Source organism: Littorina saxatilis, linkage group LG12, assembly GCF_037325665.1.
Source record: "Littorina saxatilis isolate snail1 linkage group LG12, US_GU_Lsax_2.0, whole genome shotgun sequence".
Taxonomy (NCBI): Eukaryota; Metazoa; Mollusca; class Gastropoda; order Littorinimorpha; family Littorinidae; genus Littorina; species Littorina saxatilis.
The window spans coordinates 47,749,995-47,764,987 of NC_090256.1; the positions used below are offsets into that span (position 1 = coordinate 47,749,995).

The 14,993-nt window shown below is 46.4% G+C and overlaps 2 protein-coding genes across 2 annotated transcripts; both read right to left on the reverse strand.

The window, feature by feature from the left end:
* Positions 1–834: 834 nt before the first annotated feature.
* On the reverse strand, positions 835–13,300 carry LOC138982099 (IQ domain-containing protein K-like). Its single transcript, XM_070355321.1, has 3 exons — positions 13,131–13,300; positions 10,145–10,339; positions 835–3,277 (listed from the first exon to the last, which is right to left on the reverse strand). Exons 1-3 carry the CDS (start codon positions 13,278–13,280, stop codon positions 2,996–2,998), a joined length of 627 nt encoding a protein of 208 aa, XP_070211422.1. The 5' UTR covers positions 13,281–13,300; the 3' UTR covers positions 835–2,995.
* Positions 13,301–13,453: 153 nt separating this feature from the next.
* On the reverse strand, positions 13,454–14,071 carry LOC138983121 (IQ domain-containing protein K-like). The gene has a single exon (XM_070356530.1). The coding sequence runs from the start codon at positions 14,069–14,071 to the stop codon at positions 13,454–13,456; it is 618 nt and encodes a 205-aa protein (XP_070212631.1).
* Between the last annotated feature and the right edge of the window lie 922 nt (positions 14,072–14,993).

The following is a 14,993-nucleotide window of genomic DNA, read 5'->3' on the forward strand; positions in this document are numbered from 1 at the left end:
TGGCTGTGGACAGAAACGAATCCGTTTGAGGCGGCAATTTTAGAGTGAACGCTGCCAAAAGTGAAAAAAAGAGAAAAAGTCTAACGGTTTTGAGGTTTGTGTTACTGCAACTGTTTTGACATGTGCAAGTTATCCAGTGAGGGTGAATACATCGAATGAACTTGGTTTTAACGCTCTAGCGCCGTTAGTTTGTCAGAACAGGAGGTGGTCTATATTAGGAGCCGGTCCATATTAGGAGCCCTTCCCCTACAGTCTGGACAACGGGTTACAAGGGAAACAACTTTAAAGATTGTACCTACCTAAACCAGAAATATATCCAGTTGTGTCCCTTTATTTAGAAAACCGGTAGAGAAAGAAACTGAAACTGAAACTGAACTTTATTACCAAAGGATAGAGGTTTTAGGCAAAGCCTAATCTTACAACCTGTCCCTTATACAAACACTTAATACAGACGCACATAATATAGATAGTAAAATTGACAAGGTTATTGTTACTTACAGACGTACATTATGTAAATAGTAATAAGAAAAGGGTTATAATAGAAAGAGAGAGAGGGAGAGAGAGAGACTGAGAGAGAAAACCGGTAGAGTAAGAGAGAGAGAGAGAGAGAGAGAGAGAGAGAGAGAGAGAGAGAGAGAGAGAGAGAGAGAGATGACAAAGGTTATGTTTAATAAATTATTAAAACAAACAACAACGATTTCAACTTTTTACCCCTTTCTCCCCGCCGTGTGTGTGTGTGTGTGTGTGTGTGTGTGTGTGTGTGTGTGTGTGTGTGTGTGTGTGTGTGTGTGTGTGTGTGTGTGTGTGTGTGTTCAAGCAATTTCTACTTCAGAATTCTGTTACTTTATTCCTTTTATTTAAAAAAATATTCTTTTGACAGAAAAACCAATCACACTTCCAAAACGAAAGTTATATCGCATGAAATAACCTCAACAAGGCACTGCCATAACTAAGGTATATTCCATTATGTTGCCTTTTTACCCTCTCATGCACACGGCGTGCACAAAATGTCCTGCGGTGTCACGTTTTCACAAAAATGCAGGAAATCACGCAGGGTTTTACACACGATTCAACAAACATCAGAGGCTTATTTAAAAATCTTAAATGAGTTTTGCTCAGTGGTTGTCAAAATGAACGATCACAACTATTCCCATAACGACAGTCATACAGACAGACACACGCACACACGCACGCACACGCACACACACACACACACACACACACACACACACACACACACACACACAACCACAGGTGCTACAAAAACAAAACAAATAAACAACCAACTAACCTCCTTGAGAGGAGCTCCGCAGGTGAATATAAAAAAATATATCATCCATACCTGTACTAAATATTCAGACCTCAGATTGCAGAGTGGTGATCCCGTAGAAGAATCTTTGTGACGACATTCACGATCATTTAATATATATATTATACGGAGCAGAGACATGTGATCCAAAAACAAATCACCAAAGACGGCCTCAAAGAATCCATAAGTGAACCTACAAAACAGCATGCATTCCCGCGCGCTGCAAAATTTTTTCAAAAAACGACATCATTTTCATGTTTCACCCCAAAGCCTTTGAAGACAACGAGATCATCTGCTAGACGACATCGTCGTGGATCCTCGTCCTGCTGACAGTTGCTCCCGTAGAAGCACCCCCGCGACGGCAGTCATTCACCAGAATAGTCTCGCCCCTCCCCCTCGCCGACATCGTCGTGGATCCTTATCCTGCCGACAGTCTGTCCCGTAGAAGCACCTCCGCGACGGCAGTCATTCACCAGAATAGTCTCCCCCCCTCCCCCTCGCCGTGGATCCTCATCCTGCCGACAGTCTGTCCCGTAGAAGCACCTCCGCGACGGCAGTGGTTCACCAGAATAGACTCGCCCCCCCCCCCCCCCCCTCGCCGACATCGTCGTGGATCCTCATCCTGCCGACAGTCTGTCCCGTAGAAGCACCTCCGCGACGGCAGTCATTCATCAGAATAGTTTCGCCCCTCCCCCCAGCGAAACAAAAAACAAAAGCAACAACACACTCAATCACACATACACAGACACACACCTAGACTTACACGTAGACACAGACAGGCAGACAGACAGACACGCACGCTCTCACGTTGCGTGCACACACACACACACCACACACTCACACAGCAACTCTACACACACACACACACACACACATACACACACACATACACACGCACACACACACGCACACACACACACGCGCGCATAGACTCAACAACTATGTATCATACATCCCACGAAGTCGACAACATCCTCTACTGGAGCTTCTCGTTGTGGACCTCAGCCCGACAAATAGTGTTCCAGGGGAAGGACCTCCGCGACGGCACGCATGTAATTCAGATACAGAAGGGAAAAAAATCCGAAAAAAAAAGTAAAGCAAAATTACAACATTTAGTCAATCTGCCGAACTCACAGAATGAAACTGAACGCACTGCATTTTTTTCAACAAGACATAACAGTTTTGTCAATCCTGGACGCAAGGAAATCGCAAGGAAATCGCTCACCTTTCCCGTGCAACACGAAGTGAAATTGACTATCCAGTATAGCACAATAACGTATATATTGCGTATAGCACGAAAACGCGCTTTTCTGAGCTTGTTTTGAGTACAACATATTGTATCTATGTTTTTGGAATCAGGAAATGATACAGAATAAGACGAAATTTTTGATTAGTGCTTTTGTGAACAAGAAACAATTGACAAGTGGCTCTATCCCATCCCCCCCCCCCCCCCCCCCCCTTTCCCCGTCGCGATATAACCTTCGTGGTTGAAAACGACGTTAAACACCAAATAAAAAAAATTAAACACACACACACACACACACCGACACACACACATACACACACACAGTACATACACCACAACTCTCGTTTGGATTCCCAGTCTATGTTAAAACATTTAGTCAAATTTTGACAAAATGTAAAAGGAAGAAATAATCCTTCCAAAAAAAATATCGAACAACAATTCTAGCATTCCTCCTGAATCCCTACAAGACGACCATCATCGTCTACCTGTCGATCCCCCATGTGGATCTCGGCCTGCAGTTGGGTTGCCCCGGAGTAGGACTTTCGCGAAGGCGAGGTGCGCGTGGCAGTGTACCTGGTATTGTGGGCGATGGATTGGGCCCTGGGTCTTTCCGCGAAGGGGGACAACTGTGTAGAGCTGGAGGCCTCCGAGCGGGAGCCGGTGGGCGTTGTGGCGGTGCTGCTATTCCCACTGGGCATCACGCGTTCCCAGAAGCGGCTCACCTGGGGATGGAGTGCAGAGGAGAGTAATTTTTTTCTTACATTTTTTTCCTTTTTTATTATTTTTCCTTTTCATTACTTTATTGTCTTATCACTGGGAACTTCGGGGTTCGTTTCTCTCGATGGAAAGCTACCAGCAAGAGAGTCGCGCTACCCAGGCGTGTGCGTGTTTCGGTGTAATCAGCTACCGGAATTTATGAATGACCGAGGTCTTTTACGTGCCACAGTGGTGACACGGGGGTGTAACATGGACACCGTCGCTGCATGAGTCTGCATTTAAAATTGACCCTTGTCCGTCCCGACCCGGATTCCATACCCGGATTCCATACCCGGATTCCATACCCGGGTTCGAACCCGCGACCCGCGGATCACATGTCCAATGTTGTACCAACTGAGCTAATGATGCTGGCGGTACAATTGTGATGGTATTTGGTAGATGGGCGAGGAAATAGCTCATTCGGTAGCGGCGCTGGCATCAAAACCAGTTGTCGCTATCGGCGTGTGTTCGATCCCCACGTGGATGTTCGGCGAGACATTTATTTATTTACCAGAGTCAACTCTGTGCAGACTCTTATCGGTAACCAAACACCCCCGTGTGGACGCATACGCACCGATACAGAACCCAAGTTCACAGCGGAAAGTCTCAGGGCTTGGAAACATGAATGCACGCATGCACGTGCACGAAAAAGAAGAAAATGTATAGCGCCGAGAGAAAGCAGTCCAAATTTCCATGAGAATAACCTGACAGGACTATGATTATGAAATCGTATCCTGATCATATCCTTATGTCCTAGATTGTGATTATTATTACATTACACTACCACACACGCTTCCTTCGATCATCCCTCATCCCCCTCTTCCCGATACACGTCTTCCTAGGGACTGTTTCAGGCCGCACGCTCAGTTTTCCGAAACTTTCCCTGCTGCCAGCGAGCGCTGATAAGCGCAGCGCCAGCCCAAACCAGAGTTCTAAAATTACCACAGCGTGGGAAATTGATAACAGCGGTTGTATGGCACAGGCATATCACAGCTGGGAAAACGTGTACCTTTTGTTTGTTACCTTTACTTATCGTCTCGTTTGTGTGGCTATTGCAAAACGGACATCAGCTGAGAGAGGACATTCTGACGAACACATCGATGCCAAACACAATGTGAATGGTTTTCAAGAGTCTGCACCACAGAGAGCTTGAATAAAGAGGAAAAATCAGAGCTGAGTCGTGTGTTTGATTGTGTGTGTGAGACATGCAACATTTAAACAACAATAGAGATCGAACTATAGTTCTCACAACAAGGAAACATACATGCTGACAAAGTTTAGCATGCCTTGAATAAGAACAACTGACCTGTATTTAGTCATCCTAATGGGGGGTAGTTGTAGCGGGGCTCAGAAATAGGTCACTGACACGCTACTAGCTAGCCGAGGGGTGAAAGGCATAACGGTACCCTGTGACCGATGCCAGACATTCGCACAGCTAATTGAGGCGAATGGGGGGGGGCTTGAGTAGCGTGAGTCAGCTAAAATGGAATTTGTAGACTGCTTGGCCAAGATAAGATACCCCCAGGGAGATGTTCACACCATGCAGTTAGAATAAAGGATACACTTGCTTCAACATTCAGTTCCGCGGATTATATTTACTGAGTTGTTCATGGATTGTAGACTGTTCAAAACAGCATTTGAGAAGATTTACTTTAATTTTTGTGTAGTGTTGAATATCAAGGTATGCCAGTGTAGTTTTATTCGTTCATTTCGTTGTTGGTTTGTTCTGGTCTGAGCTAGCTATTACTTTTTTTGTTTTGGAGACCAACTTTTGTTGAAATAAAGAAGGAATAAAAGAAGGAAAGACAAAGAAGAAAAACTTGACAGTTAATATGCTTTTCACGTGTGTGTTAAAGGCACAGTAAGCCTCCCGTAAACCATCACAGAGCTCCCCGAGCGTCTACATACAGTACAAGCATTACAGGCACAGTAAGCCTCCCGTAAACCACCACAGAGCTCCCCGACCGTCTACATACAGTACAAGCATTACAGGCACAGTAAGCCTCCCGTAAACCATCACAGAGCTCCCCGAGCGTCTACATACAGTACAAGCATTACAGGCACAGTAAGCCTCCCGTAAACCATCACAGAGCTCCCCGAGCGTCTACATACAGTACAAGCATTACAGGCACAGTAAGCCTCCCGTAAACCATCACAGAGCTCCCCGACCGTCTACATACAGTACAAGCATTACAGGCACAGTAAGCCTCCCGTAAACCATCACAGAGCTCCCCGACCGTCTACATACAGTACAAGCATTACAGGCACAGTAAGCCTCCCGTAAACCATCACAGAGCTCCCCGAGCGTCTACATACAGTACAAGCATTACAGGCACAGTAAGCCTCCCGTAAACCATCACAGAGCTCCCCGACCGTCTACATACAGTACAAGCATTACAGGCACAGTAAGCCTCCCGTAAACCATCACAGAGCTCCCCGAGCGTCTACATACAGTACAAGCATTACAGGCACAGTAAGCCTCCCGTAAACCACCACAGAGCTCCCCGACCGTCTACATACAGTACAAGCATTACAGGCACAGTAAGCCTCCCGTAAACCATCACAGAGCTCCCCGAGCGTCTACATACAGTACAAGCATTACAGGCACAGTAAGCCTCCCGTAAACCATCACAGAGCTCCCCGAGCGTCTACATACAGCACAAGCATTACAGGCACAGTAAGCCTCCCGTAAACCATCACAGAGCTCCCCGAGCGTCTACATACAGTACAAGCATTACAGGCACAGTAAGCCTCCCGTAAACCATCACAGAGCTCCCCGAGCGTCTACATACAGCACAAGCATTACAGGCACAGTAAGCCTCCCGTAAACCATCACAGAGCTCCCCGAGCGTCTACAGGCATGAGACCAAGGGTAGGGCGGATGGTGGCGAGAGAGGTGAAGAGACGGGGAATGTTTACAGTGCCGTGTGCCTGGCTGTGAGCAGTGCCCGCCAATGTTTAGCTCAGGCACCGTCGCGGCAGACGCGCCTTAGTTCTATGCAGGAAAATGCAGCGCGCTATTCTGGCCATCTTGCCAACTGTCGTCCTCATCTCTAATGCGGACTGATACCAAGAGGAGTAAGTTACAACCGCCTTCAGGCTCAGGCATTTTCAAACGCTCGACTCAAGACTGTCTACATACAGTACAAGCATTACAGGCACAGTAAGCCTCCCGTAAACCATCACAGAGCTCCCCGAGCGTCTACATACAGTACAAGCATACTTCCATTTGAACGCTCACCGAACGGGAACATCCTGGCTGCTTTCTGTCGAGCGTGAGAAATTGTCAAAGAATTTATTTTCGTGGACTTGGTCTTCTACAACAATGGCGCCTCGTTTTGGTGCTGGACGGCTGTTATGATACCGGAAATCACGCCCGGACAGTAAGCCTCCCGTAAACCATCACAGATACTGTCAGGCTTTTACACACAGTACAAACACCCTTCCATTTGAACACTCACCGAACGGGAACATTCTAGGTGCCCTACGTAAAGAGCGAGCAATTTTTAAAGATAATTTTTCGGATTGTCTCCATCTCAATCGGACCCATCCTGAACTCAGGTCAAAAATGAGTTACTTCCCTTGAACTGGCGATAGCCGTGGAGCGATGATTATCAGAATCATAGACCTGATTCGGACCGAGGTGCGTTTTGGCGCTAGACCTAACTTTTAAAATCTAAATAATAAATTCTCAGCTTTTTACACAAACATTCTTAAATCATAAAAGAATTCTTTTTTCATCAAGACAAACCTTGGCTCCGCTTGATTGGAATCCGGGCGATCGCCCGGGTGCGCCCGGGTGAAGTATTTTCAATCAAGTACAATCGGGTCATCAACCGGCTTAAGCCGGCGGGCTAGTCCGCCTCGCCCGACCAAAACACATCGGCTGATGCGAGATCAAAATGGCCGCCACGGGTGGAAAGTAAGTGAATCTTTTACTTCTGAAGAGAAAGTTGTACCTTCAGGCCGTGTTCACGCTTCTGTGCTTAATTATTGGGTTGAATCTAAGTACTCGTGATTGTTTAAAGTGTGTTTTGGGGCTTAGATAGGATTCATTGAAGTAATTTCAAGTGAAGTTGAATGTGAATCGATGACGATTCCATGCAGATGACTTGTCAAATGACAAGATCACAAGATTCGAGGCTTTTGACCAGTCAGCCAGTCCCTTCAATTGGTCAATATCTTGCAAACCATTTCAACCGGAGATCAAACATAATTATGTGTGACTTCCAATATATATGTGTGACTTCCAAGCATTCACACTCCATATTGTAGGCGTACTCCGCATCACTATCATCACTAAAGAACAACTCGTCCAACAGCAACAAATTGGCAGCCATGTTTATGGCCCGATTGCGCTTGATTGGTACTTTAGATCAAATCGCCCGCGTCACGTGGCGGGCGATCGCCTGGTCGCCCGCTTTGAATCCCAATCAAGCGGAGCCAAGATCAGTACCATTCGAAGTTTTGAAAGTTTGAAAAAAGAAAAGCCCGAAAGCAGGGTCACGCAAGGTCGTGATTTTCGTAGCAGACGGCGGTTTATAGGCAGTCAAAAGCCATCGCTAGAGTTCTTATGAATCACATTCGTTTGTTTCGTGAAAAGTCAGAGGTACATAACGTGCTATTGCAGATAAGCTCACAGCGAGCCGCATTCAAATTACAAACTGACGACTGCATTGTGAAAAAGGGAAACTGGATCACACGGGTTCACGATGGCTCAGGGGTAAGATAAACCACGCAAAAATAAATTCTTTAAAAATTGCTCGCTCTTTTCGTAGGGCACCTAGGATGTTCCCGTTTGGTGAGCGTTCAAATGGAAGAGTGTTTGTACTGTGTGTAAAAGCCTGACAGTATCTGTGATGGTTTACGGGAGGCTTACTGTGCCTTTGATAGTGTGAGAAAGTTACAAGCGTGAGCGCGACACGTACGATATAACATGTAGCAATGGAAGATCGTCTAGGTATTTACAAGGGATTTACACGAAGAGAGACTACATGTATCGTATCTGCAGAATATGTGGCTGTAGAGCGAGAAAACGGTACGACGACCCTTGCAAAGCAATAAAGTGCAGAAACTACATTCAAGAAATTAACCAGTGCTATGGACAGAAAATTGAAGAAGATCAAGATCTGAAGCACCCCAAAACAATGTGTAAAAGCTGCTTCAGTCGGATGGGAAGAATGCAGTCTACAGACGACCACACTTTGCATGCTCAGGCACTGATGACATCAGCGAAAGGTTCCAGACACTAAATGAACTGTACTCCCAAATCCACAGAGATGTATCTCACAAGCAGCCCTACTTGTTGTGAGAACTATAGTTCGATCTCTATTGTTGTTTAAATGTTGCATGTCTCACACACACAATCAAACACACGACTCAGCCCTGATTTTTCCTCTTTATTCAAACTCTCTGTGGTGCAGACTCTTGAAAACCATTTCACATCGTGTTTGGCATCGATGTGTAGGTCAGAATGTCCTCTCTCAGCTGGTGTCCGTTTTGCAATAGCCACACAAACGAGACGATAAGTAAAGGTAACAAACAACAAGTCGCGTAAGGCGAAAATACAATATTTAGTCAAGTAGCTGTCGAACTCACAGAATGAAACTGAACGCAACGCAACGCAGCAAGACCGTATACTCGTAGCATCGTCACTCCACCGCCCGTGGCAAAGGCAGTGCTCGTGGAATTGACAAGAAGAGCGGGGTATTCGTTGCGCTGAGAAGGATAGCACGCTTTTCTGTACCTCTCTTCGTTTTAACTTTCTGAGCGTGTTTTTAATCCAAACATATCATATCTATATATTTTTGGAATCAGGAACCGACAAGGAATAAGATGAAAGTGTTTTTAAATTGATTTCGAAAAAAAAAATTTGATAATAATTTTTATATATTTAATTTTCAGAGCTTGTTTTTAATCCAAATATAACATATTTATATGTTTTTGGAATCAGCAAATGATGGAGAATAAGATAAACGTAAATTTGGATCGTTTTATAAATTTTTATTTTTTTTTACAATTTTCAGATTTTTAATGACCAAAGTCATTAATTAATTTTTAAGCCACCAAGCTGAAATGCAATACCGAACCCCGGGCTTCGTCGAAGAGTACTTGACCAAAATTTCAACCAATTTGGTTGAAAAATGAGGGCGTGACAGTGCCGCCTCAACTTTCACGAAAAGCCGGATATGACGTCATCAAAGACATTTATCAAAAAAATGAAAAAAAACGTTCGGGGATTTCATACCCAGGAACTCTCATGTCAAATTTCATAAAGATCGGTCCAGTAGTTTAGTCTGAATCGCTCTACACACACACACACACACACAGACAGACGCACATACACCACGACCCTCGTTTCGATTCCCCCTCGATGTTAAAATATTTAGTCAAAACTTGACTAAATATAAAAAGTACACGTTTTCCCAGCTGTGATATGCCTGTGCCACACAACCGCTGTTATCGCTTTCCCACGGTGACGCTGTGGTAATTTTAGAACTCCGGCCTGGGCTGCCGCTGCGCTTATCAGCGCTCGCTGGCAGCAGGGAAAGTTTCGGGAAACTGAGCGTGGGCAGGCAGGCTGAAAGAAACAGCCGTGCCCCCGGAACAAATAAACACATACTCAACCCCCCCCCCCCCCCCCCCCCAGAGATACAGAGAGGCAGGCTGGCAGGCAGACAGACAGACAGACAAACAGACAGACATATATATGCTACCTCAACGAAGTGCCACTTTCTCCGCTCCTGTACCGCAGGATTCCGTCAACCCAGGTACCCCCCCCCCCCCCCACACACACACACACGGATACAGAAAGACAGCCAGGCAGAAGCTACCTCATCGGAGATCGTCTCCTCTCGGTTCATTGACCGCCACTCTCGCTGCCACTTTTTCAGGTCCCGTACTTCTGGATTTCGTCTGACCAGGTAACCCCTCCACCAACGCTGGATCAGCACTGCCCTCTCATCGACCGTCCACGACATGGACAGGACTTTAGGGGGACTCAGCCTGGGAAAATCTTCAAGGTGCGACTGCAACACAATCAGGTCAAGAAACAAATGTAGAAGGTTCGGTAAAACAAGATCTTTCCTTTCTTTTAGCCATTTGTGGACGGTTCGATAAAAGATGGAATGACAATCGACTATGATGTTATATAGCTGATCATGTTTCTCTTTGGTGTGTTTACAGACTCACGGGACTATCACTCACGGACACAACGACATACACGTCTTTCTCTTACCTTCCTGAACTCCTGCACACATACACCCCATCACGCACACTCAGATCATCCGCTGACACCATACTACTAAAAGTTGAGCGCTTCAACAGGAAGCAGCACGGAGCAAGAACCTTCTGTTGTGCTGCACCACCACTCTGGAACTCTCTTCCTTTCTCTGTCAGACACTGCACCTCTCTCAGCTATTTCAAACAATAGTTGAAAACTTTCTTTTTTCACACACTATTACACCAACCCGGCCTAATGTCTTTTCCATTCCATTTCTGCACGTACTCCTCTCCCACAAAGTTGGCATGATTGTTGAAAGTGTTCGCTGGGTATGTGTGTATAATTATATATATATATATGTGTATAGCATTATGAATGCTGTGTGAACAGTACATGTGGTTATTTTTGTTCGTATGGTTAATTGTTTTATGTAGGTTGTACATTTAATTGTTCTATTCTGTATATATGTTCTCTTGTAAAGAGCCTGGAGCCATAGGTTAGGCACTGATTGACTGAAACATTTCCAGTTATTATTATTATTGTTATGATTTAAACAGCAGAAGTGGGAGGATGAGAGGAGGTGGGGGATTGGGTGTGTGTAAAAAATGGGATTTCATCCCATACGTGGACGTGTTTGAAAACAAGGTGAACAACCAATGCTCTCTTCTTCTTTTAACAAAATTGGGACACGACAATTTGGTGAGTGGCTTATTTTGATTCCACTTCCCATTCTCAGGGGTAGACTCCAGCCTTAAACCACCACTTATAGACTCAAGCCTTAAACCACCACTTATTGACTCCAGCCTTAAACCACCACTTATAGACTCCAGTCTTAAACCAACACTTATAGACTCCAACCTTAAAGTTAAACCAACACTTATAGATTCCAGTCTTCAATCAATCAATAGGAAGCTTATAATAGCGCGTATTCCGTGGGTACAGTTCTAAGCGCTTGTCGAAGAGTTGTCAACACAGGACTAACAAAGAAACTAACATCTACAGAAGGACACAAACCCTATCACACACTAGCAAACCCTGATAAACATACAACAAACAACTGTTTAACAACTATGTACACATCAATAACTAGGTCCAAACAAAATAATATTAAGCACAAAGAAAACACCTCTCACAGAGCACAGCACAAGAATGTCTTTTGGGGAACAAGATATCACGTCGAACATGAAAGTCGCAGCCAGCTACGGGAAGAACTGAGTCTTCAACCTACTCTTGAACGCGCCAAGAGAGGGGCTCTGGCGAAGCTCAAGCGGCAGGGAGTTCCAGACGGAGGGGCCCGCGGAGGGAAATGCACGCTGACCAGCAGATACGAGTTTCGAGCGAGGGATGTGAAGGCGGAGTGGGTCAGCAGCAGAACGAAGGGGACGGTCGGAGGGCTGGGTGTACAGGTCCAGGGAGGATTGAAGGTACTCGGGAGCAGAGTCGTTGAGACACTTGTAGACCAGAGTGGACAGTTTGTAGGAGATTCGGGTGTTGACAGGGAGCCAGTGCAAGGAGCGAAGTAGGGGGGTGATGTGGTCGTGCTTCGTCTTCCTCAACGTCAGCCTGGCAGCAGCATTCTGGACTCGTAGGCCATGAATGGATGAGGCGGGGAGGCCAGCCAGAAGGGAGTTGCAGTAGTCCAGACGACTAAAGATGAGGGAGACAACCAGCTTGACACAGGCGTCGTGGGTGAGGTAGCGACGGATGGAGGCGATGCGTCGTAGGTGGAAAAAGCAGGTCTTGATGATGAAGGAGATGTGTGTCTGCATGGAGAGAGTGGAGTCGAGAAAGACGCCAAGGCTCTTGACAGCAGGGGAGAATGGAACAGTCGCCTCATCCAGCTGGAGGTAGGTCACAGTGAGGGAAGCAATCGTCTGTCGTGTTCCAACGAGAAGGGCCTCCGTCTTCTCACTGTTCAGCTTCAACTTGTTCTCAGTCATCCAGTTCTTGATGTCTGTGAAACAACTGGAGATGGATCCCAGGAGATGGTCAACGTCCTCCGGCTTGGCGCTGTTCTGGAGCTGCGTGTCATCGGCAAAGGAGTTGTAGTTCAAGCCGTGGCGTTCGATGACCAGGGAGAGGGGTTGGGTGTACAGGGTGAAAAGGACAGGGCCGAGGACAGACCCTTGTGGGACGCCGAAGCGGACAGGGACAGGCTGAGAAGAGAACAAATCAGTGGTGACAGTCTGAGAGCGGTTCTGGATGTAGTTCCGGAACCAAGAGAGGGCGGTGTCGTGAATGCCGAACGTGGAACTGAGGCGATCGACGAGTAGCTGGTGGTCGATCGTGTCGAAGGCCGCGGAAAGGTCCAGCAGCACAAGGGCAGAGACGAGACATGTTGCGTTCAGGAGGTCCGTGGTGATTCGCAGGAGCGCCGTCTCGGTGCTGTGGTGAGGGCGGTACGCTGACTGGTACACTGGCATCAGCGAGTTCCGAGACATGTGGGCGCTCAACTGCTCCAGGATGATACGCTCCAGAACCTTGGAGAGGAAGGGCAGGTTGGACACAGGACGGTAGTTCAACTCGTTGACGTCAAGGCCGGGCTTCTTGATGAGTGGGCGGACAACGGCAGACTTGAAGCAGTCGGGAACGACTACCTCTACAAAAGGGATCTGGGCAAGGGGCTTGCGAGCACGAAACGGGTGCATGGGGTTGTTGTTGTACAGATACTCCGTCAGGATGTCGAAGGAGTTGATAGGTCCCCTCCCGTACTGGAAGCACCCGGCGCACTTAGCCTTGTTCATCATGTGCTCCAACGCAGGCTCGACGTAAGGCCAGTCTTAAATCAACGCTTATAGACTCCAGCCTTTAAAAAACACTTATAGACTCCAGCCTTAAACCAATACTTATAGACTCCATCCTTAAATCAAAACTTATAAACTCCAGCCTTAAACCAACACTTATAGACTCCAGCCTTAAACTAACACTTATAGATTCCAGCCTTAAAGTAACCAACACTTATAGACTCCAGCCTTAAACCAACACTTATAGACTCCAGGTTTACACCAACACTTACCTCTACAAAAGGGATCTGGGCAAGGGGCTTGCGAGCACGAAACGGGTGCATGGGGTTGTTGTTGTACAGATACTCCGTCAGGATGTCGAAGGAGTTGATAGGTCCCCTCCTGTACTGGAAGCACCCGGCGAACTTAGCCTTGTTCATCATGTGCTCCAACGCAGGCTCGACGTAAGGCCAGACGAAATGCTCGATGTACTTGCGGTTCGAACAGGTCTTCTTGTCGGGAATGGAAGGGGCTCGGGGCCGAACCACTCGCTTGCGATGTATCATTGACGTCCAGTACCCTGCGCAGCTTGGGTGCCCAACCGCGGGGTTCAGTTCTTGCTCCGGGTCGAAGTCTCCGGTCACCGGGTAGTGCCTTGTTCCGCAGAAAGCCGGGTGGTGCTTGACGGGATCGTAGTCCGAACAATCGATTTCCTCGGACATGTCGAGGCCAGCCAAGTCTTTTTGCTCTTTGCGGATATCTCGGCAGATTTGCTCCCACAGGCAATGGGGAGGGTCATAGGTAATCGTAGACATGTTGGCTTTTTTGTTTTTTTTAAAGATTTTGCCGTATATCTCTCGTGATATTTTTTTCGGAGTTTTAGTCCTTGGTGTCCAATCTAAGTAACTGAAAATGTTATGTTGCCTGTGTTGACTGGGAGGGGATTCCAGTGAAGACACAGGCAGCCTAAGCTAATTTTCAGCGTTTCCAAATGACGAATGGATTCTGTTGACGTCAGAATCTGTATCGACGCGGTGTTTCACACTGACGTCATTCTTGTTCACGATAGACCTCGGCAAGATTTATGATTAGTCTTGGCGTGCTGGTCGAATCCACACATTTTTCAAAATTATTTCAAGAATGTTACTTTAGTCACAGGAGCTTGTATCCAACCACCGGTCGATAATTATTTACTCCTGCATGCTTATTATTTACTGCTGCATGCTTACCCTTACTACTAGATGCGGGTGTGTGTTTGTGTGTGTTTGTGTGTTGTGTGTGGGTGTGTGTGTTTGTGTGTTTTGTGAGTATGTGTGTGTGTATGTGTGTGTGTGTGTGTGTGTGTGTGTGTGTGTGTGTGTGTGTGTGTGTGTGTGTGTTCTGTTTGTCTGTCTGTGTCGGGAAGGGGGATGGACGGGGAGGTGTTTATGTGATTGTCTGGGTCTATGTCTATGTCTCTGTTTCTGTGCCTGTCCGTCTGGCTGGCTGGCGTCACCTTAAATTCCCCTCATCGTTAAAAAAACAAAACAAAAACACCGGCGGATCTGCTGGTATCACGTCAAAGTTTTCCACAATTTGAAAAAAAGTGTCGGTGTTCTTCCGACGGCTGACATAAAACAAAATACATTCAATTAAAAAAAAGAGATAATAATCGGCAGATGTACCTAAATGACGGCAACGTTTTCGAAACGTTGTAAAAGTTTCCGTGTTTTCGACACCAAACGGCATTCCTTCGTT